Genomic DNA, 21,796 nt, shown 5'->3' on the forward strand with positions numbered 1-21,796 from the left:
TGGTAGACTTACATTAAATCTGAGTGCAAATGGATGTTTTCAGAACTACGAATCTAGACCCTTCTGTTTCTGATCAGTATACGTTTGCAGATGTGGTTTGGGACATTAAAGTGGTGAGGTGCTTCATGTTAGGGGGTTATGAGGGTTCCTCAAGTTTAAAAACAAGCGTTACTTTACTTATCCAGAGGTGTAAAAATAAACAAATATACTTTTATTGCATACTGCTTTGATTTTGAAACAGAACTTGACTGAAATCTTCTGCATACGTTGTGGAACAAGAGTAACAAGCAGGAATAATATTTAACTGTGAAGGAGAGCTGATTATTAAAGAAGCACGTGAACATGTGTTGTTTTCTTTTATGTGACTGCTGTTGTTATTTCAGTAACAGCTCTTTTTTCTTTGCATGATCTTCATTGAGGCTTTATAGTTTGATTTCTCATGTTATATTCTATGTAGTAAACGTAATGTCATGTTGCAACACGGTATTTAAATGGTATCATGTTATGATATGGTATAATAGTAAATTTATGCCATGGTATGCCCTGGTATGGTATGTCATGATATGATAAAGTATATAATGGTAAGTTTATGTCATGTCATGTATACTATGTCATTATATGTTAAAGTCATGTCATGGTATAATATGGTATAGTAGTAAATGTAAGCCATGGTACATTAATGTCATGTCATGACCAGACCTGAAATTTATGCGACGTCATGGTATGATATATGGTAAGTTTATGCTATGTCATGGTATATTAATGTTATGTCATGTTATTGTATGATATAGTATGTTATGGAAAGTTTATTTTGAAGTTATGTCATGTTACAGTAGACTGTTTAAAACCTTTAAAATGTTAAATACGTTATCATGACTTGTCATATTGGTCATACATGTGTCATGTTAAAAAACAAAAAGCTATAATCATGGTAAATGTTGTGTTGTACCTTTTTAAAATATGACGTGTACAGCAAGATTGTGTCATGTCAAAGTATACAGTACATCATGCTGTTATGAAATGTTATGTCATCTCACGTTACGAAAAGCATTTACCCTCATGTAACCTTTTTCTTTCACCAGTCAAACCAGAACACAAATGTAGAATCCGCTTCGTTCCAGTAACTATGAAAATACATAATGTAGGTCACAAGATTGGCAGCAGACTTATGCAAACCACAGTCACAGTTATGATCAGTGGTATGTAGTTTAATTACAGAGCGCTGCAGACACACACACACACACAGATACACACAAACACCTTCTAATGTTTATTTTTAACACTTGCATGTTTTGTAAAATTAGAGCATTTTAACAACACTGGGCTTTGGTCTAGTTTTTTTTTCAGTCTCTGCTTATTTTCACTTCTTACTTTATTGATATGCTTTATATAAAGACAGGGTGGTGATTAAGTTGGATCAAGGTTTTTTTACGACGGTCAAAACATATAAAGGAAACCGTGTTGTAACAAGGATGATTGCTTGCAACAGTTGTGGTTTGTTCCTTAAAGGAGTCGTTAACCATTTTAGGAAAAAACGCTTATTCACTTTCTTGCTTAGCTGAGAAGACTGAGAGTATAAAGTGTTTATGTGGACGCATGTGTCTGAAATAAAGTTGAATAAAAATGAATAAACATGAAGCTACAACAATCAACCTGTTAGCTTAGCTTAGCATAAAAACTGGACACAGAGGAAACAGCTAGCTTGGTTCTGCATTAAACAAACTAGATATAACGTGTTAATCAGTGAGCTTTAAAGGGCCAGTCTGTAGCATTTAGGAGCATTTATTTGCAGAAATGGAATATAATATTTATAACTATGTTATTGTAAGTGTATAATGACCTAAAACTAAGAATCGTTGTGTTTTTGTTCGGCACTTCGAGAGTGGTATTAAATTTTCTCATCTTACTCAAAGAAGAGCAGCTCCAAAAATGTTGAACTATTCGTTTTAAACATGATATTCAACACCGATTTTTTTCACAAACTAAAAATATATAAAATACATATTTTAAAGTGCCCTGCCATTTTTCGCTTGCCTTCTCTTAACCTGAAGTTTGTTTTGCATTGTTCTGTTCGTTTCCGCATTAAAGTTTGTCTTAGTTTTGTTCATGAAGGAATTATATTGTTTTGCAGATTCTTTCAATTTAATGCTGTTTTTCTCGTGTCCGACTGGCTCCTGTGCAGCTTTCCTTAGAGGAACCTTCCTCGTGTGGACTTTGGTTTGTTTCAGGCTGGTGTTTCTTTCAAAAGTGTTATTTTTAAAATCAGCTTGGGCAGTTTGGTTGGTCGTTAGTTTCACTTTGTCTCTGACAGGCTTCACCACAGCCGTCTTTTTTGATTGTTCCTTTGATTTCTGTCTCACAGTATTCTTCTTTGTTTGTGCTTTAGCCGGCTGCTTTTTCAGCAGTTTATTCTTCTTCCACGGTTTCAACTTATTTGTCTTCCTCATTTTCTTATCAAGTGATTTCCATTTGGGCTTCACAGCAGTGCTGGTCGTGGTCTCGCCGGCGGCGGTTGTTGTAGTCGTGACGCGGCTCCTCGTCAGCGTTGGTTTGGTGGTGAGTTTAAATGTTCTTGGTGGTGGTCTGGTAGGTTTTTCATTTGTGTCCAGCACAGTCACTGAAATTGCACAGATGTCAATAAGTACCCATTTTCACTAAACTCTGCATCCACATATGTTGCATTTTTATAAGCCTGGATTCGATACTTTGCTCCAAAAAAACAGGCCTGAATGTTTGAAATGCGTTCTTTTTTTGGTCACTTTCTATTTAAAGTATGTTTGATGTCAAACGGGAGTCTGCTTTTTCTAGTTTTATATAAGACCTCAGTGTGATTATACAAATGTGGCAGCAAAAAACAGTGCATGTAGGCAATTTGTTGACTTGCTTTATAATATGTTGTGTGCATGTTGTTTATATTTAGAGCACCTTGATTGAACCAAAACTATACTAAAGAACACCATGAACATATTTCAGTTTAAGGTACAATTCAGAGGCTCCACTTTGTCCTACAATTTCTCCTTTAAATGGCTTCTGGTATGTGCACAACGTTAAAAGGACACATTAAGTTTTAAGAAGAAGAAGAGATAAAAATGTAAAAGGTAAACTGAGGTGACTTACATTCTCGGGGAACAAAAGGAACCTTTTTCCCTCTCACTTTGACAGGAAGTGGCTTCTGCTTACATTTTCCTGGAGGAGCTCTCCTGCAAAGTTGAATTGGATAATTTGATGTTAATAAATGTCTCTTTATTAGATTTAGGACAAAAAATAGAACACGTTTTTTGCAGATTTGAAAAGAAAGGCACAAGTTACTGTTCTCAATACGGCATTTTCTTTACAACAACTTAATGGTAATAATATCTTTACCAATATTACTCGCAACATCATGCACAATATCACTTTTATATTTTAGTTTCTATTCACCAATGGTGTTTATATTTCTTTTTATACGCTTCATATTTTTACTCTTGTTTGTATATTTGTTATAATTGTTTTCTCTTTTTTAATTTTAGTTAAAAAAAATGTATACTATATTCACCTAACTTCTATAGCTAATTTATTTCGTATTAGTGTCAGTATCATTTACTGTACACTTATTACTTATTACTCTATTATATGTTTATATTTTTACTATATTTTTTTCTCATATTCTTCTGTTGTAATATTTGATCAATCTATATCACAATAATTTATTTACAGCTTTATCTTATGAGAGTTTTTATCTCATGTTGTAGAGCATTTTATTACATTACACCTGCCTGAAAACTCACTAAATTACTCATTTTAATCAGATTTCATGACTTAAGTAAATTATGAGATTTGTGTGGCTGATATGAGTGCAAAACATGAACATTTTGAGTTCTTGAATTACACCAAACAAGACTGTAAAAGCCACCGGAAATACTTTCAATAAGATTAGCACAATGTCAGAGTACAGAAAACATATTACAACATATCACACTTATGACCATGTATGAGTTGTTTCCCCATGTGTCAAAATGTTGTAATGGTTTAAGGTTTAATGTAAGCTGTGTCTGATACTTCACCTGGAGGGGTCCATGAATTTGAAAACTGTTCCATAAGGAGACGTGGTACTGGGGTACGCAGTGGCCAAAAAATACAGTTCCCCTAAAAACAAAAACAGAAAACGGCTCATGAGTAATGTTTCATCAGTGCATAACTAAACGCTGTGAGAATCACTGTTACCTGCTTCATCTTCAGCAAACGAGATGATGAACTTGTGGTGATGATTGATGAGTCCAGGAAATGAGCAGGTCTTAGTTTCTCCCATACACACACTCCTCTCCTTCCAGTTTCCTGTTGACTTATCTTCCTCCAACGCCATGATTCGACTAAAAGATTGACCGGGAATCACTAACAGTGTTGTAACAAACCAAAAACATGGGTTTATCATGTTTAAGGCAGGAATCAATAGATTATCTCTCAACTTTGATATTATGAAGATGACGTAAAAGCTGAGCAAACATGCTGTTCCTTTCAAAGATTCTTTCCTACAACAGCTGGAGTACTCTATTTGGCTGAGATCAACACAGTCTTACCCACTCATGAAGTCTCCAAAAATGTACAGCCCGTTCAGATTGGGTGACTCACATCCTCTGTACACATATCCCCCTGTCACAGACTTCCCAACATGATGGCTGTATGCAAATATGGGGAGGATGTCATCTGTGGCGACAGAGAAAGATGCACTGAATTCAACTAAAATCCAAAGCATCCAAATAAGATTGAGAGCGCGTGGCATTAGTAGTATCGACAGAAATGAGCTCTTGAAAACAGAAAACTACTCACTCAAGGAGGAGTTGTGGCACAGTTTCAAATCGTAGCACTCGAAGCCCTCTTTTGCTCTCCATCCGTAGTTCCCTCCCTTCACGATGATGTCAATTTCCTCGTAGCGGTTTTGTCCCACGTCCCCACAGAAGATCCGTCCCCTGCCGTAGCGGCTGACCGGGTCTCCTCTGTCCACGGAGCAGCGCCACATGTTTCTGACCCCGTATGCGTAGACCTCCGGACGGGCCTCTGGGTCATCCAGGAACGGGTTATCAGCGGGGATCCTGTACTGCTTCCCACTGGAATCACTTCCATCTACATCGATGCGGAGCACTTTTCCCAAAAGAGCACTCCTGGGTAGGAAACAAAATAGGATTTAGCAACAGTTGAGACCTTTTAGTGCAGTGATTACCAACCTTGTAACATCGGGGGGGATGTGGTTAGAATATGGAAAAGCAAAGATTAGTGCCAACTCTTGCACATAAAAAATGTAAAACTCCCTTTCACTGGGCATGAACGCTCCAGATCAACTGAAGAAACTCTTTTTTTTATCTCACCTCATACACCACATACTCTGAACTTTTAAAAACACAAAATAAGGTTAACATCAGATGTTTAACCGTAACTGAAAATGCATTAAATTCACCATAAAGAAAATAAAAGCTTAACAGCCAGAAACAAAAAAGGAATAAAAATAGAGTTTTTAAACATGAAAAATAAGGTAAACTTTATATAGCCAGACATCTGCAGTTTTTTCATTTAGTGTCTTTTTCTGCCTCTGATTTTGTAATGAGAATTTATAAATATTATTTTGAAAGGGACGGCTCAAACAAAAGAACAAACCATGGTGAACCTTTAGTTGGGGGGAGGGGTGGTCAAAATAATAATCAACAAATGACAATTGGGTCACGCTGAATAGAAAAATACTATTTAATGAAAAAGATCTATATGTTTCAATTGAGAGTGCATGAAAAGCAAGCAGAAGCGTATTTTTAAAAGTAATAGAAACTGTTCAAAATATTTAGTTTAGCAACCTCATTTTAGTTAAAAGTAATTTTAGTTAAAAGTAATTTTAGTTAAAAGTAATTGTACATTTTTCAACACATTTGGAACATGATGGGAGTTGTTGATAAACATGAGTTCATCTTCTGTTTCTATGGGAACTGGCACTCTCACTTGAAGAAACACTGAAGCACCTTACTTGTTTTGCGCGTTGCCAAACTTCCCAAAAGGATCTCCAGCTTTTCCACCGTCGCCAGTGAAGATGTACAAACATCCATCCAGACCAAACAGCAGCTGGCCTCCGTTGTGGTTCGCTGCCGGCTCCACGATCTCTAGAATGGTTCTGAATGTAAAAAAAGGATGCAAGTTAAGAACAATCTCATCTGCTAAGACTTTGGTGTATCACACTCATTCTATATGCCATAATTATTTAACTAAGTGCAAAAACAGTTGTGGTTATACAGCCTTTCTTTGGACTGGAAGCAGTGACTTATTCTGCTGGTTGCCAGGGAAAAGAACTCATTAAAAGCCAGAACTTTACATCACGACTAACTAAAATGCAACTACAGTACCTTAATTGAATATGTGGTGTTATAGGGATTATAATAAATGACCAAATTTGGGGAACAATAGCAAATTTGAAGATTATGACAAATAAATAATAAAATGCAATACATTTTGGGTTTCGGGGGGATTCAAACAAAGTCAGGGAATGTATTTTGAACTCATAACATCTGTAATAAGCTAAATTCATTAGCGTTCATTGTCCCATAAAAGATGGAGCCAACCCTGAATTGATTCACAATAATAATCTCAGAACTTGTCTGTGCAAGGTTTAGTTCACTTCCAGCCCAGAGGCTGTATGACAATACAGTTGTGCAAGTCTTTCAAGGGAAAATTGTGGTTAAGGTGCATCATCAGCAAAAAGAAGCCTTCTGTCAGCGTACCTCTCTGAGTAATCATCAGCCATGTTCATATCGTGGGAAGACACCTTCATCTCGCTGACTCTGACCTTCTCCAGCTCACTGTTGACCTGGATGGAGTAGTAGATGAAGAAGCGTCCGTTGTCCCGGTACTTTGGGTGGAAGGCCATTCCCAGGAAGCCCCTCTCGTCCCCCAGCCAGGGTGTCGTCATCACCTCCCCGCTCAAGTCCAGGAAGGGCTGCTCCAGCCGGCTGCCGTCACGCAGGTAAACCCACACGAAGCCCACCTGCTCGGCTATGAACATGCGATGTGTGCCGTCGCCGCTGTGGAGCATCAACACGGGGTTCCTGAGGTTGTTGGCCACCTCTGTGAGGCACACCTGGAGACACCCTTTGGGGTCCTCCTTCACCTGTCCCAGGTTGCCGTTGAGGTCGGGGCTCTTCAGGACGTTGGGGTAGCAGTAGTCCCGGTCGGACAGGTCCACCAGGCTGCAGAACGTGGACGCGTCTCGCTCAGAGGTGTCCTGCAGCAGCTGGTTCTCGGTTAGATATTTAACCACATGGCGGCATTTGGCGTGAAAGTCGGAGCAGTAGGAGAAGCAAAGGCCAGGTAGCTCTCTGACAGGTGTGTAGGGGTCCTCGGCGTCGTAGAGGTGGGCCGCGTACGGAGAGCACTCCTGGATGGAGCAAACAGGAGACACTTCAGTGGAGTGATTGTCACAGAGATGTAACAGGAGGCGAAGATTAGAGGGGACACCCTCTGTACTTTCTGTCTTAATTAGCATCCCCATTAGCACTAGCATAAGTATGGGTGAGCTGGGATCCACACACAAACAGTCAAACACACTCAGACACACTAACTACACACAGACACAACAAGCAAAACGGCTCATCTTATTGAATTAACAATTAAGTACTAAATGGAAACAAAATTGTCCTTCTTTAATAGATAATCACAATTATTAATCAATCAGAATTACTCATGAATAACAAGCGAACTTGATTTTTTCCTTTTAGCAAAAAAGAATTCATTCTTAAAGAACATAACTCCTCATCCAAATGATATGTAATGCTATTAATCCATCCTGCATTTTCACACATTTAACTCCAAGAAAATAAGGTACTGATGAACATTTCTCAGTCACACTTTAGCTGACTAGAGGGACATCTGGTGTTTGATCTAAGCTGATGCACGGCAGCACTCAGCCCCGTATGCAGCCATTGTTTTAGGAATATTTAATGGTAATATTCATCTAATGTCAAGGTGTTGTGGCTCAGACCTTCATTACCTTGACAGTAGTTGCTAGAAGAACAATTTTAGCTTATACCCCTTTTTTTAAGTCATTATAAACACTCTTAGTTGAAGCCCTTATAACAGTAAATGGTACAGAGTTTTGTGAAAGAAAAAAATCACAGGTTACCCGCTCATCAAAATCTAATCTCCTCTAAGTTGTTTCTAAACAATTCTTAATTAAAATGTTGACTAAATTAGACGGAGGAACATGAGTGCTGTATGTCAATCTAATTATAGCAAATGAAATAAAACTAACAGTTGCATGATGCCTGCAATTTGATATCTTTACAAATGTAGGTCTAGCATAACTTCAATGATGGCTTTGATTAGATGAAACTTAGAAGTAATTCAGAGGTGGATAGAGAGTTAAACATTGAAGGTTTTTTGAATGGTTTTATTTGGAGGAGTAACAGTCCTCAACATACCAATTCATCACAGTAAGAATTATTATTATTATCACCCCCAAATTATCTTTATTGATCCCCATGGGAGGAAATTGGGGCAGTAAATGTAGATCATTCTCAATTTTGGTTATGTCCTAAAAGACAGTTTTAAATGTCACATATGGTTACTATACAACTACACAGACAATAAATACTTTACTTTATAATATACTGGAATATTGTGCTAAGACAGACAATGAAAATCTTGTTACAGCATACTATACAACTATCACGAAGAGAGACAATAAAACCACCATCACAAGATGGTTACAATTACACAGACAATAAATGGAACTGTTAACATACAGGATAAGATACAACGATGTCACAGAACAATGGAAATGTCACATAAAAAACTGAATATATCTCAAGACATAAAAGGAACAGACAATACTATACAACTACACAGACAAAAATACACATAGTGTTAAACAACATTGAAGGTTTTACAATGGAATAACACATACAATCCATACAAAAGCACACAGATAAAGAGCATACACATTTACCTGGCACATGATTTCCTTCAACATGTCTGCACAGAGCTCATGCTCCACCGCTTCCAGCTGGTCAATAACGTCCCAGTATCTCTCTGCGATGGTGTTGTCCATTTTCTGGTCGCAGCATCCAAACTGCTCGTACTGGGTGCAGAACTCCAGGTGCCACGATGGTCTGAAAGGTGGCTCAAAGTCCAGACACTGAGGATGAGCTGACACCGGCCGGACCGGGACGAGCAGCACCCCTGACATGATCAGGATGAACGCAGGAAGGCTGCTGGTGTTTTTGGATGAGCTTGGATGGACCGTGCGTAAATAGCACAATCTCTTGGATGGAGCTCAGCATCTCGCATACTTGTCATTTTTTGACTTCTGCCCCTGAAATAATCACACTGTTTGCCCTCTTTTATGTGTGTTTTAAATGCATGTGTGTGTGTGTGTGTGTGTGTGTGTGTGTGTGTGTGTGTGTGTGTGTGTGTGTGTGTGTGTGTGTGTGTGTGGACGAGCATCCCAGCAGCCAATCACTCCTCTTTGCCCTTTGCAGGAAACAACCATGTCTCCAATCACCTGTAACAATTTAAACAAAGTACATTCTCAATGGCTCGTTAGGTTAATTAGAAATGTTATTTTACTCCTAGCCTGGTACTTATAATAATTAATAATAATAATAATAATAATAATGGATTTTATTTATTTAGCACACTTTAAAATACAAAGAAATCTCAAGGTGCTGCACAGGGTAGAACAATCACAATAATCAAATATAATAATAAAACGCTAAAAACAAACAAAAAAATAAAATAAAATTTAAATAAATTCATTCATTTAATCATAATGAAATCTAAGAATATCTATTAAAACTGAACAACCACCCAAACACAAGCAATCTAAATCACCAAGACCTCAGGGGAAGGCAGAGAATACGCACAATTAACTGGAAAGGACGCACTTTTACACAAAACACACACACACACACACACACACACACACACACACACACACACACACACACACACACACACACACACACACACACACACACACACACATCAGGACGCAGTGTCGAGGCATGCAAACATCCGTATGCTTCCTCAACACAAACTATAATTTGCCTTTCATTGAAGTAAAGGCACCTCAGGGCAGCAGCTGTGATTCATCCTAACAGATCTGAACTGTTCCTGCATGTCAACTCTCATTTGCATATAAAGGTGGATATGTCATCATTTTCTGCTGGTGCCAATTGAAACACATGTATATATAACAGTACACACATATATACTGTATATATATATACACACACATGGACAAAATTGTTGGTACCCTTCCGTTAAAGAAAGAAAAACCCACAATGGTCATTGAAATAACTTGAAACTGACAAAAGTAATAATAAATAAAAACTTACTGAAAATGAACTAATGAAAATCAGACATTGCCATTTTAAAAAACAAAGTAATGAAAATGGCCATTTTCATTACTTTAATATAATTTTTTAAAATGATTCTGTTGAACCACAATTCAAAAGCAATGTCTGATTTTCATTAGTTCATTTTCAGTAAATTTCTATTTATTATTATTATATATATATATGCAACTTTTATTTATCTTACTGCCCATCTTGGACTCCCAGGCAGAGGAAATATTGCATCTCAAAGAGACATTTCAGTTTTAATAAAGGATGAATAAATAAAATAGATAAATGTTGTGATGATTTTTTTCAAACAAGAACCGTGTATTAGGAATCATTAAGGTTGCATTAAGTGGACTGCAATTTGGATTAAAACATACTTTAATTTGGTATACTGCACAAGAAAATCTCCATTTTTTTCTGTTTAAAGAACTTCATTAACTTTATCAACATCGTGAAACCCAACATGGTTTCCAGATAAAAACATCCTAAATAGAAATATTATAACCAATGTTTTCGTTGTTGTCCATCATATATACTGTATATATCTTGCATCTCATATCCACTGTTAATACTGTTTATACTGTTTATACTCTCATACTGTTATTTTTCTTTTTTCTATTATTATTTATCTGTTATTTATACTGTTATTTATCCAGCACATTGCACTGCACCTTTACTGCTTCTTTTGCACTTCTGGTTATATGCTAAAACTGCATTTCAATGTACTAGTACTTGTACTCTGCAATGCAATATCAATATAATATAATATAATATAATATAATATAATATAATATAATATAATATAATATAATATAATATAATATAATATAATATAATATAATATAATATAATATAATATAATATAATATAATATAATATAATATAATAGAAAGTAAAACAAAAAAAGAACCTTAGCATTATTTATCCAGCAGATGGCAGCAACCAACCTACGCATGCACCTGAAAGTGGACACGGAAGCGGAAATACGTCATCTTTTTAAGTTCGCGTTTGTTTTGGTGAGGAGAGACATCACGACACTTCCGCCTGGACGCTTCAGCATAAAACATTTAATAATAAAAATGTATTTGTTGATTCATAATTTGAGTCCCGAAAATATGCAAAAATATACAAAAATGAGTTTAAATATGATTAAGTAATTATCATAAAAAAAATTTTTTTATTTAACACTCACACAAAGCAAAGAATAATTAAAAACTGCATTTCGTTGTACTAGCACTTGTACTCTGTGCAATGACAATAAAGTTCAATATAATATAATATAATATAGTATAATATAGTATAATAATAATATAATATAGTATATAATAATAATAATAATATAATAGAATGTAATATAATATAATATAATATGATAATAATATAATATAATATAGTATAGTATAATATAATATAATGTAATATAATATAATATAATATAATATAATATAATATAATATAATATAATATAATTTAATATAGTATAGTATAATATAATATGATATAATATAATGTAATATAATATAATATAATATAATATAACATAATTTAATATAGTATAATATAATATAATAGAGTAAAATATAATATAATAATAATAATATAATATAGTATAATATAATATAGTATAATATAGTATAATTAAATATGGTATAGTATAATATAATATGATATAATATAATATAATATAATATAAATATAATATAATATAATATAGTATAATATAGTGTAATATAATATAATTTAATATAGTATAGTATAATATGATATAATATAATATAATATAATATAATATAATATAATATAACATAATTTAATATAGTATAATATAATATAATATAGTATAATATAATATAGTATAATATAATAATAATAATATAATATAGTATAATATAGTATAATATAGTATAATATAATATGATATAATATAATATAATATAATATATATAATATAATATAATATAATATAATATAATATAATATAATATAATATAATATAATATAATATAATATAGAATAGAATAGAATAATAGAATAGAATAGAATAGAAAGTAAAACAAAAAAGAACCTTAGCATTATTTATCCAGCAGATGGCAGCAACCAACCTACGCATGCACCTGAAAGTGGACACGGAAGCGGAAATACGTCATCTTTTTAAGTTCGCGTTTGTTTTGGTGAGGAGAGACATCACGACACTTCCGCCTGGACGCTTCAGCATAAAACATTTAATAATAAAAATGTATTTGTTAATTCAAAATTTGAGTCCCAAAAACATCAAAAAACATACAAAAATGAGTTTAAATGCGATTAAGTAATTATCATAAATTTTTTTTTTATAATTTAACACTCCCACAAAGCAAAGAATAATTAAAAACTTTATTTTGAAGGCGCAACTTGTCCTCTTCCGGTCGCATTGAACGGCGCTGCCAGGTCTGACAAACACAGTTTGAACGGAGCCTCTGCAGCTATAGATCCCCCGCCATGGCTCCATAACCGCGCGGAGGAAGCCACGGTGTCGTGCTCGGTAGGTGTCCGGAGCCAGTCGACTCCCTCCCGCCGCCGTTAGAGCCCCGAGAGCCCCGGCCGGCCTGCGTGTGGAGGCCGCCATGAGCTCCGACGCGGACGGGTCGCAGGACAGGCCCGACGACCTGGACGACGACTCGGAGGATGAAATCGCCCCGAGGGTGTCTCCATCTCCTCCGGGGAGCAGCGCCAGGTCTGCGGGGTCGGGAGAGCGAGAGTCCCGCTGCGAGCCGCCCGCCGCGCCTCCGCCTCCTCCAGGGGGCCGTGAGGGCTCCAGCGCGGAGCTCCGCCGTGGGAACAGCCTGTTTTCGTGGCTGCAGAGCAGGACTATAAGGCGGGGGTTGTTTGTGGACCCCGCTCGGGAGAACTTCAGGACCATGACCAGTTTGTACTGCTCCATGAACCCGGCTGCAGAGTCTGTGAACCTCAGCACGCAGACACACGGAGCCGTGTTCAACCTGGAGTACTCCCCAGATGGGTAAGAGGACACTTTAAGATAAGATAAGATACGATCAGATAAGATAAGGCACTCCTTAAGATAAGATAAGATAAGGTAAGATAAGATAAGATAAGATAAGATATGATAAGAGCACACCTTAAGATAAGATAAGATGAGATAAGGTAAGGTAAGATAAGAGCACACCTTAAGATAAGATCAGGTAAGATAAGATAAGATGAGATAAGGTAAGGTAAGATAAGAGGACACCTTAAGATAAGATCAGGTAAGGTAAGAGCACTCCTTAAGATAAGATAAGATGAGATAAGGTAAGAGCACACCTTAAGATAAGGTTTCCAGCCTTCAGTCTGGACTTATATCTGTGTTGTGCATCCCCTCAATCTGCACAAAGGCATAACACATATTGAGCAGTACATACATCATTCAGACACCTTGAAACATACACTTTTTGAAATACGTTCCTGAGACCCTAGAATCTTCCATCTGTGTAAACATCACTATAAACAAGGTTGTCATGTCTTATGTAGGTCATGAGGTCATTATTAAGGCAGCTCCTAAGAACCTAGACTCTCAACATCACACAGCATGCAACAGCTTCATGGCCTCAGTGCAACAAGGTACAGCAGAATATGATAAAAATACACCACATCACTATTCTGGGGAGTCTTTGAAATGTTAAACAGTGCACTTGATGGGTACATTGCCTGCAAAGTGTTTCAATTGCATCAACAAATTCATCCTCATCTCTGCACAGCTGACCATCCGAGGACCTCTTTGTCCATTGATTGATATTTTAGTTATAATCAAGACATGACCATTTTGAATTTCTCAAAACAAAACCTCGAGAGTCTTGCCGAAGCCACTCACAGTAAACACGACTGCTGACAACACGCAGGGTTTAATCCTCAGTGACCGGGCAGCAGGTGGAGAAAGTAAATCCTGCAGTGAAACCAGGTCAAGCTCTCCAATCTGGGTCTGCTTTGTTTGTGGGCTGATTGGGACAGCAGGACAGAACAGCATGCACATTCTACCTGCTGTGTCTTTGTGGAAAATGCATATTAATGAAAACATCCAGAACCTGCTCAGTCTTGGACCTTTATATCTTAAGGGCGCTAATGAGAAAAACTGATCTGATGTTATGACACAGTTTTAATAACATTATTCACATTATTACAACTTTTGGTTCATACTACTTTTGCATGACAGTCAGGAATGTAGTGGGAAGTCAATTTCAGTTTATTTACTTAATGTCTTTTGCAAATAGACATATTTTTTTATTTATTTTTTCAACTATAATTCGTTATTATTATTCTGTCTGTATTTATAAGATTTCTTTTTAGTTATTGTGGATTTTATTTTTTTAAATACTTGTTTGTTTTTTCTACTATGTCTCTTGTTTGCACTATATCTCTGCTGCTGTAATCCTGTAAATTTCCCCGCTGCGGGACTAATAACGGATTATCTTATCTTATCTTTCTAGTCATCAGATTGATGCATTTCTTTATTAGGGATTGCTTAATCTTCATTGATCATTGATCAGGGTGTTATGTTATTATCATATCATTTGTTTTACCTCTGCAGCAAGATCTGGATCAAAACAGTGTCATAAAGCTAAGAATTGTGTCAAGAAATTGAAAAAGAAGTCACTTTTCTCCTGTAACCCACCCTGACCTGAACCTCAGTTAACCCAGTCCGACTCTCATCAAGCCATTTCTCCTCATACATTCTTTTAAACATAAATGCTATGATACTTTCCCTTTTTACTTCCACCATATATTTATGTGCTCGTCGAGTATGTCATGTACTATGTTCATCATGTGTGTTGGATCTCTGTTAGAAGTTGTATCACCGGAGGAGTCTGTGCGTGTTGAGAAGCGTCAGAATAATATTGTTTGAAAAACAAAGCCTCTTCTACATCGTAGTCAAGGAGATCAACTCTTTTCCTCTTCTGTGTTGACGAGCGTCTCTGATTTGTCTGCTCCGCTCAGGTCTGTGCTGACTGTGGCCTGCGAGCAGACTGAAGTCCTGCTGTTTGATCCCATCTCGTCCAAACACATCAAAACCCTGACGGAGGCCCACGAGGACTGCGTCAACAACATAAGGTGCTTTTTCTCAAATTGCAAATCACCCTTGATGCATGTTTGCACAGCAGGCTAAATGAAAAAGATTCCCCTGACTCTCTGTGCCCTGCAGGTTTTTGGACAATCGCTTGTTTGCCACCTGCTCCGACGACACCACCATTGCATTATGGGATCTCCGTAAGCTGAATTCTAAGGTTTGCTCGCTGCACGGCCACGCCAGCTGGGTGAAGAACATCGAGTACGACACCAACACCCGTCTCCTCGTCACGTCCGGCTTCGACGGCAACGTCATCACGTGGGACACTAACAGGTTCGTGTGTAAATATTAGAAAAACTCTGAATATATAAAGGTGAATGGCTCTTAGTGTTCTCTGCACCTTTTTTCATTTACTGTACACATTATGTTTTAGAGCTGGGAGATAATTCAATACGATAATTTAGTTTCTTTACCTCGAGACAAGCAGCTTCACCGTGTTTGTATTGATCCAAACCACCTGTTTTTGAAGCCTTTTAACAAGATTTACACTGAATTTCTGAAGCCATCAAACTGCCTGTTCATCTAACTGTAACTGTCGTTCCTCCCTGCAGGTTTACAGAAGACGGCTGCCCGCACAAAAAGTTCTTCCACACCCGTTACCTGATGAGGATGCGTCTGACGCCCGACTGTTCCAAGATGCTCATCTCCACTTCCTCGGGGTATCTGCTCATCCTCCACGACCTGGACCTCACCCAGTCCCTGGAGGTGGGCAGCTACCGCATGCTGCGAGCGCGACGGACGCCCCTCACCTCAGGTCAGACCACCGCCTCCCTGAACGCTTTCTGCAAAAAACTCAGATTTCTCTGTTTCTTCCTTATATCTTTGGTTACGTAGTGCTAATTGTTTGATTAGTCAATAAGTTGATTCCACACGCTGCTAGCTTAACAACTAACAATAGCCATGTTTTTCTTTACATCATAATGATAATTTTGGGGAAGTGGCTAAATTTAGTAACTTTTAGAGCTAGCGTTGTGAGCTACATTTATTGGAAAAGAGTTGGCAACACTGGGCTGGGTTTTTGGGTTGGAACATTTTTTAAATTTGTTAAACTCTTCCTGGCTTCTGAAGATTACCAACCCTGCCTTTAATTAATGAGTTGTACAGATTCATAAAGGCAAAGAACCATAGAAAGGAAAAGCCGCGCCTCTCCTGGTTGACCCCCATGTGACCTTATTTTGGAAAAAATATGTACAGTCGTCAATGGAAAGAGACAAAGAATAATTTGATCCTGTTTGAATTGTGATTCTATAGATGGAGGCACCTCAGCGTCCAGGTCGGCTGGAACTCCTCGCCAGGGAAATGACTCCAGCAAGATCCACCCTCCTAGAGAAGGTCAGAGACAACTATGATGTAAAACTGATGTCACCTGATGCTCCGCAAAAGTAATGAAGATGAAGAATATAAATGAATCGCTTAACTTTGCTCTCGCAGGTCTTTCTCCTAGAAACAGCCTGGAGGTCTTGACTCCAGAGATCCCCGGAGAGAGAGACCGAGGGAACTGCATCACCTCCCTGCAGCTCCATCCGAAGGGCTGGGCCGCGCTCATCCGCTGCTCCAGCAACATGGACGACCAGGAGGTGAGAGACACCTGTTACCTCAGATCTGTTTTAAAGATATGATCCTCAGTTTGGTTTAATAAATCGCCTCGCTGCACGTCATCAGCTTCGTGTTTTCATATATCTGAGATTAAAATAAGATAATTTTTATGCATCATCGATGGGGTCATTTATCCCCGAATTCCATCATCATCACTTGGAACTCTGCAAATGGCATACGGCACCAAAAATAGTAGAGTATTGTAGTTTTTGACATTTGAGTTTTGGTACAAATACCTTAACAATACTTTTAAAAATACCTTACATAAACATGTCTCATATTTGTGTTTTACCAAGATAAATCAAAGTTCACACAGGATCATTTCTTTACACAAACAAACTTATAAGAACTTATTATAGGGATGTGCAGATTTTGGGCCGATACTGACTCAAATAGCTCTCTGTGACAATGGTGCAGATCAATTCAATGCTATGTTTATTTACTTACTTATATATATTTTATAGAGCAGGGTTGACCTTTTAACCAGAAGGACTGAACCACAAGTTGTGCCAATTCAGTAGCTTTATAGCAGCTGATTCTGTTAAAACATTAGTTATCTTTAAATAGTTTTGCATTGAAGCTTAGACTTGGTGTGAGATTGTTCTTATTCTGTACCTTGTATATCCAAATTAATTCTCAAATAAGACCAACAAGAAAACAACCATAAGACCAAACCGAAACACATTTTACTAACAGTTTGCTTTCAGTGCAGCTCTGCTGTTGGATGATTATGTGAACTTGTGTCTCATCACAAGCAGAAAGCCACTAATAGTTGGTTGTTGTCACTGTGGGTTCTGGACCAACGTCAAGTCTCTCTGCAGTGACGACACCAACGTGATTAATGGCCTCCGGTATGTGACGACGACTTCCTGTTAACCTGCGTCTCCGTCTTCTCTCTCTCTCCAGTGGACGTGTGTGTACGAGTTCCAGGATGGAGCGCCCACCCGCCCGCTGGTCTCCCCCCGCTGCTCCCTCCGCCTCACCCACTACATCGAGGAGGCCAACGTCGGCAGGGGCTACATCAAAGAGTTGTGCTTCAGCCCGGACGGACGGCTCATCTGCTCCCCGTACGGCTACGGCGTCCGCCTGCTGGCCTTCGACGAGAACTGCGGCGAGCTGGTCGACTGCATGCCCGTCCAGACCAGCTGCCTCAGGGAGATCCGCTCCATCTACTCGCACAGCGACGTGGTGCTCACCACCAAGTTCTCCCCGACACACTGCCAGCTGGCCTCGGGCTGCCTCAGCGGACGCGTCGCCCTTTACCAGCCCAAGTTTTAGCGACCGGTGCTGTCAGAGATCATGGCGCTGCAGACCTGGGTAAAGAAGCGCTCATCAGGGTTCCTGCAGAGAAAATGTTCCAGAATACTGTTCATACAAACCACTTTTCTTTGATTTTAAACTCCTAACATCTAATATATGCAGAACGACTTTATCTGCATAGTAATCTGGCTTCCTGCTATCCTCTGTTATAAATTATATCAAAACAATCAAAGTAATTTAAATTTTTCAATGAATCTGCATCTTTAGAAACCCTGAAACACATTTCCCAGCATTTGTTTTAAAGTGCTCAAGTGGACCAGCTGGGTGGGAATTACTGCATGCAGATATTTGAAATAGTCTGACATGTGGCATAAATGGAATTGTGTGATTTCTCCGGACCCTCTGCCAGACAATCTGAACAGAAAAACTCCACCCATCTGGTACCCAAAAAAAGGATAAAAAATTAAATATTTTAAGCGCTTCTACACCCAGGCCTGCAGCTGACACCTGAAAGGAAAAAAACAAAAAGAAGAAGACTTCAGCCTTGACCAGGCTGCAGGAGTGGATTTAAATTTAAAGCCTCTTTGACCCTGAACTTTAAGGGAAAAAAAGAGCATTTGGGGCTTTGAAAAGCAGACTCCCATCCAGACTGAGGAGCGTGTTGGAAGTCCAAACTGTGGCTCTTTTTCCTACTAAAGTTTTGGTCTCAAAAGCAGTAGAAAACTTTGACTTATTTTGAGCCTCAACACATCCAGATGTTGCCGTCTGGGGACAAAAACACTAAGGATGCAAACAAACTGACAGATGTTAATCCAACCAACACGACGAACAAGAAACAAGGCGCTTTAGTCTGTCGTCTGCGCTGCCGTTGATCTTCTTGCTCCGCTCTGCTTATGCCTTTTTCACAGGTGCTGCTTCTCTGCTCATACAATCTGATCTTTGACCCCCCCCCGACTTCAAAGGACCTCATCATCAACGCCTCTACTCGCCTGTTTCTCTCTGTTTTCCGTCTCCACCCTGTTTTCTGCCTTCATGGTCTTTAGTGGTTTAGGTTTTTTTTAGTGGTTTTATTGGCGTATTAATGTCGGCACTAGTTGTTCACAGTGTTCATTTGATTCAACACGATTCACTTTTTGCCATTGTTCAGGATTAGCTACGTTGGAATCACTTCTCATTTCCCTTTCACAGTTTGTGGGTTTTTATCTTAAGCCTGTGAATGAAAACTTTATGCTGTCTGGACAATAGAAACGTCCAGCTGCTGTCATTTTCTCAGCTTTCAAAGTATCCCACCTTGACATTTTCCAGATCCACTTTCTGTGCAAAACGCTATTGCAAGATTTTCATACTTTTGTGGAGAAAATGCCTTTTTTGCAATTACATATTTCTTCCCCTTACAGATGAGAAGGCTGGCATTATTCTTCACAGTAGTCCGTATCAGGAGACTACCACACCTTGTCTGAGCCCATTGGTCCTTACTGAATACATAAATCCTTAAAAAGAAAACAAATTCTGTTAATGTCCACAGTAATGAAGGGACATGTCACTCAGTGCAACTGAGCTGCTCGCTGACGTGCTTTTAATAGTTTTTTGATAACAATTGATCTCTATTATTGTAGTATTTGGTCAAGCAGACACAATCAACGCTTTGAACAATGTAGAATATTGCCCAGCCTCGTCCTTCAATTTAACAGCTTGTTGACTTTTTGTCCAACATTTTTTGTCAGAAGAAATTGCCTCAGAATTATTTGTTTAACCTTTTATAGGATGAAGTGTTGCCAAGAAACATTTGACTTAAATTTCGATCTTGCACCTCATTTTGTTGGTTTTTGAGTGTTGATCCACTTCAGTGATTGGTTTGTCTTTCTCCCCCCTGAATCACATTCAGTTTAGTGTTGTCATAAAGGTTACCAATCAGGACAGAATGGATTGCTATAACTAGTATCAACAATGATTGCGTTTATCTTTCAAACCAGTGTAGTATAGCTGCAGTAGGAGCCGAGCAAACGCATGGATGTCAAACCTTATTGTAAACTGGTTACACCGCATACTGACTGAATGCAGAATAGATATTGCGTAAAGAAATAAAATAGACATTAGCGTTATACTACTATGCATACAAGCCTTTATGAAGATTCACCTTTCTTATTTATGCCAGGGTGATGCTCTGTGTGGAACTGTCAGATGCCAAAATATGTTTTGCTTGGACAAGGCAGTGCTTCTCCTCTGCAGTGTGATTGTGAGCTGGGAACTAAAGGTTAACATCTGCTATTATGGATATGGAAAAAAAACTTTACATGTGACAAAAGCTTGATTTGTAAAATAATGAATTGGCATTTTTAGAAATACCCCTAGGCATATTTCCCAAAATGTTTTAAAAAAAAGAAAATAAATGATTGCTAATTTGATTTAGATTTGAAGTAAAAACATATCTGAATACAGATGAAATGTATATTGATAATTCCCAGCTCACAACATGTCCTGTTTAGTAATGAGGAAGGATGCTTGAACACTTTGTACCTCAGTTTAACTGCTGTTAAAATGTGTGTATTCAACGGACTCAATTGCACTTTCAGTTCAGTCAATTCAAGGACTTTCCCACTCTGGAAAGAAAATATTTCCCATTATTGAAAATTTCAATTCACATTTATAGCATTTATATCAGTTCAATTGACTGAGCTGAAGGTTATAGGACTGTCCAAGCTGTATCAATGCTGCTTTTATTTCACTTATAATCACAAGCTCTTTGGAGAGAAGTGTCTTATCTGCCTTTTTCACTTCAGGTATAGCAACTAAAACCGGGTTCATTTCTATGAATTTGTTCTTTTTCCATTTTTCAGTCTTGTTCCGGGGTTCTAACCTGTATTCTGTTGTGTGGATTAATTGAATATTGTCAGTAGTTCTGGTGTTACCTGTGCACTGTCACCTAAACTGATCACAGCTGGAGGAGGGGTGGACAAGAGACGGAAACTTGTTGAATTTCTCGCACCGTTGTTCCCTAAATGGCTCGTAACAGCAAGTAATCCCAACAATGATACTAAAATGGTACTTATTATCACTGAAATAAAAAAGTTAGCTTCTTTTGCACTGCTGACTGTTTGGTGTTCTGAGTCCAGTATGTCTGTTCTTCAGTGTTAAAACTCCACACATGAGCTTCTGAGAATGGACCACCAGATGGCAGGAAATCTCAACCATTGGTTCCCAAACTGGGGTCCTGGCCCCTCAGGGGGTCAAGAAATGATTTACAAATTAAGAAGGAAATGACAAGACATTTTTTTTCTGTCTCTAGTCTTTGCTTTTGTCTTTTGAATTAATTCCACTGTCCCTTCATGAGCCCTTATTCAAGAGTAAATCCCATACCGTTTGGAATTTTGTATACCAATAATGTTTTTAGCTATGCTAGTGGCGAGGCTTTATTGAGGGCAAAGTCTGTTCCATACTGAAATATCTCAACATCTATTAATTGGATCAGCATGATATTTGGTACAGATATTCA

At 38.0% G+C, this 21,796-nt stretch overlaps 2 protein-coding genes across 2 annotated transcripts; one reads left to right on the forward strand and one right to left on the reverse strand.

Moving 5' to 3' along the window:
- Positions 1 to 1,584: 1,584 nt before the first annotated feature.
- hhipl2 (HHIP-like 2) lies at positions 1,585 to 12,957 on the reverse strand. The gene is made up of 11 exons (XM_054614261.1): positions 12,744 to 12,957; positions 8,957 to 9,189; positions 6,735 to 7,387; positions 5,987 to 6,130; positions 4,807 to 5,138; positions 4,557 to 4,683; positions 4,204 to 4,349; positions 4,044 to 4,125; positions 3,118 to 3,200; positions 2,361 to 2,617; positions 1,585 to 1,602 (listed from the first exon to the last, which is right to left on the reverse strand). Exons 1-11 carry the CDS (start codon positions 12,955 to 12,957, stop codon positions 1,585 to 1,587), a joined length of 2,289 nt encoding a protein of 762 aa, XP_054470236.1.
- On the forward strand, positions 12,742 to 21,380 carry wdr32 (WD repeat domain 32). The gene is made up of 7 exons (XM_054613918.1): positions 12,742 to 13,350; positions 15,318 to 15,431; positions 15,523 to 15,720; positions 15,999 to 16,201; positions 16,699 to 16,779; positions 16,879 to 17,024; positions 17,950 to 21,380. Exons 1-7 carry the CDS (start codon positions 12,956 to 12,958, stop codon positions 18,319 to 18,321), a joined length of 1,509 nt encoding a protein of 502 aa, XP_054469893.1. The 5' UTR covers positions 12,742 to 12,955; the 3' UTR covers positions 18,322 to 21,380.
- The last annotated feature ends 416 nt before the right edge of the window (positions 21,381 to 21,796 follow it).

The sequence above is a fragment of the Anoplopoma fimbria genome, chromosome 15, assembly GCF_027596085.1.
Source record: "Anoplopoma fimbria isolate UVic2021 breed Golden Eagle Sablefish chromosome 15, Afim_UVic_2022, whole genome shotgun sequence".
NCBI lineage: Eukaryota > Metazoa > Chordata > Actinopteri > Perciformes > Anoplopomatidae > Anoplopoma > Anoplopoma fimbria.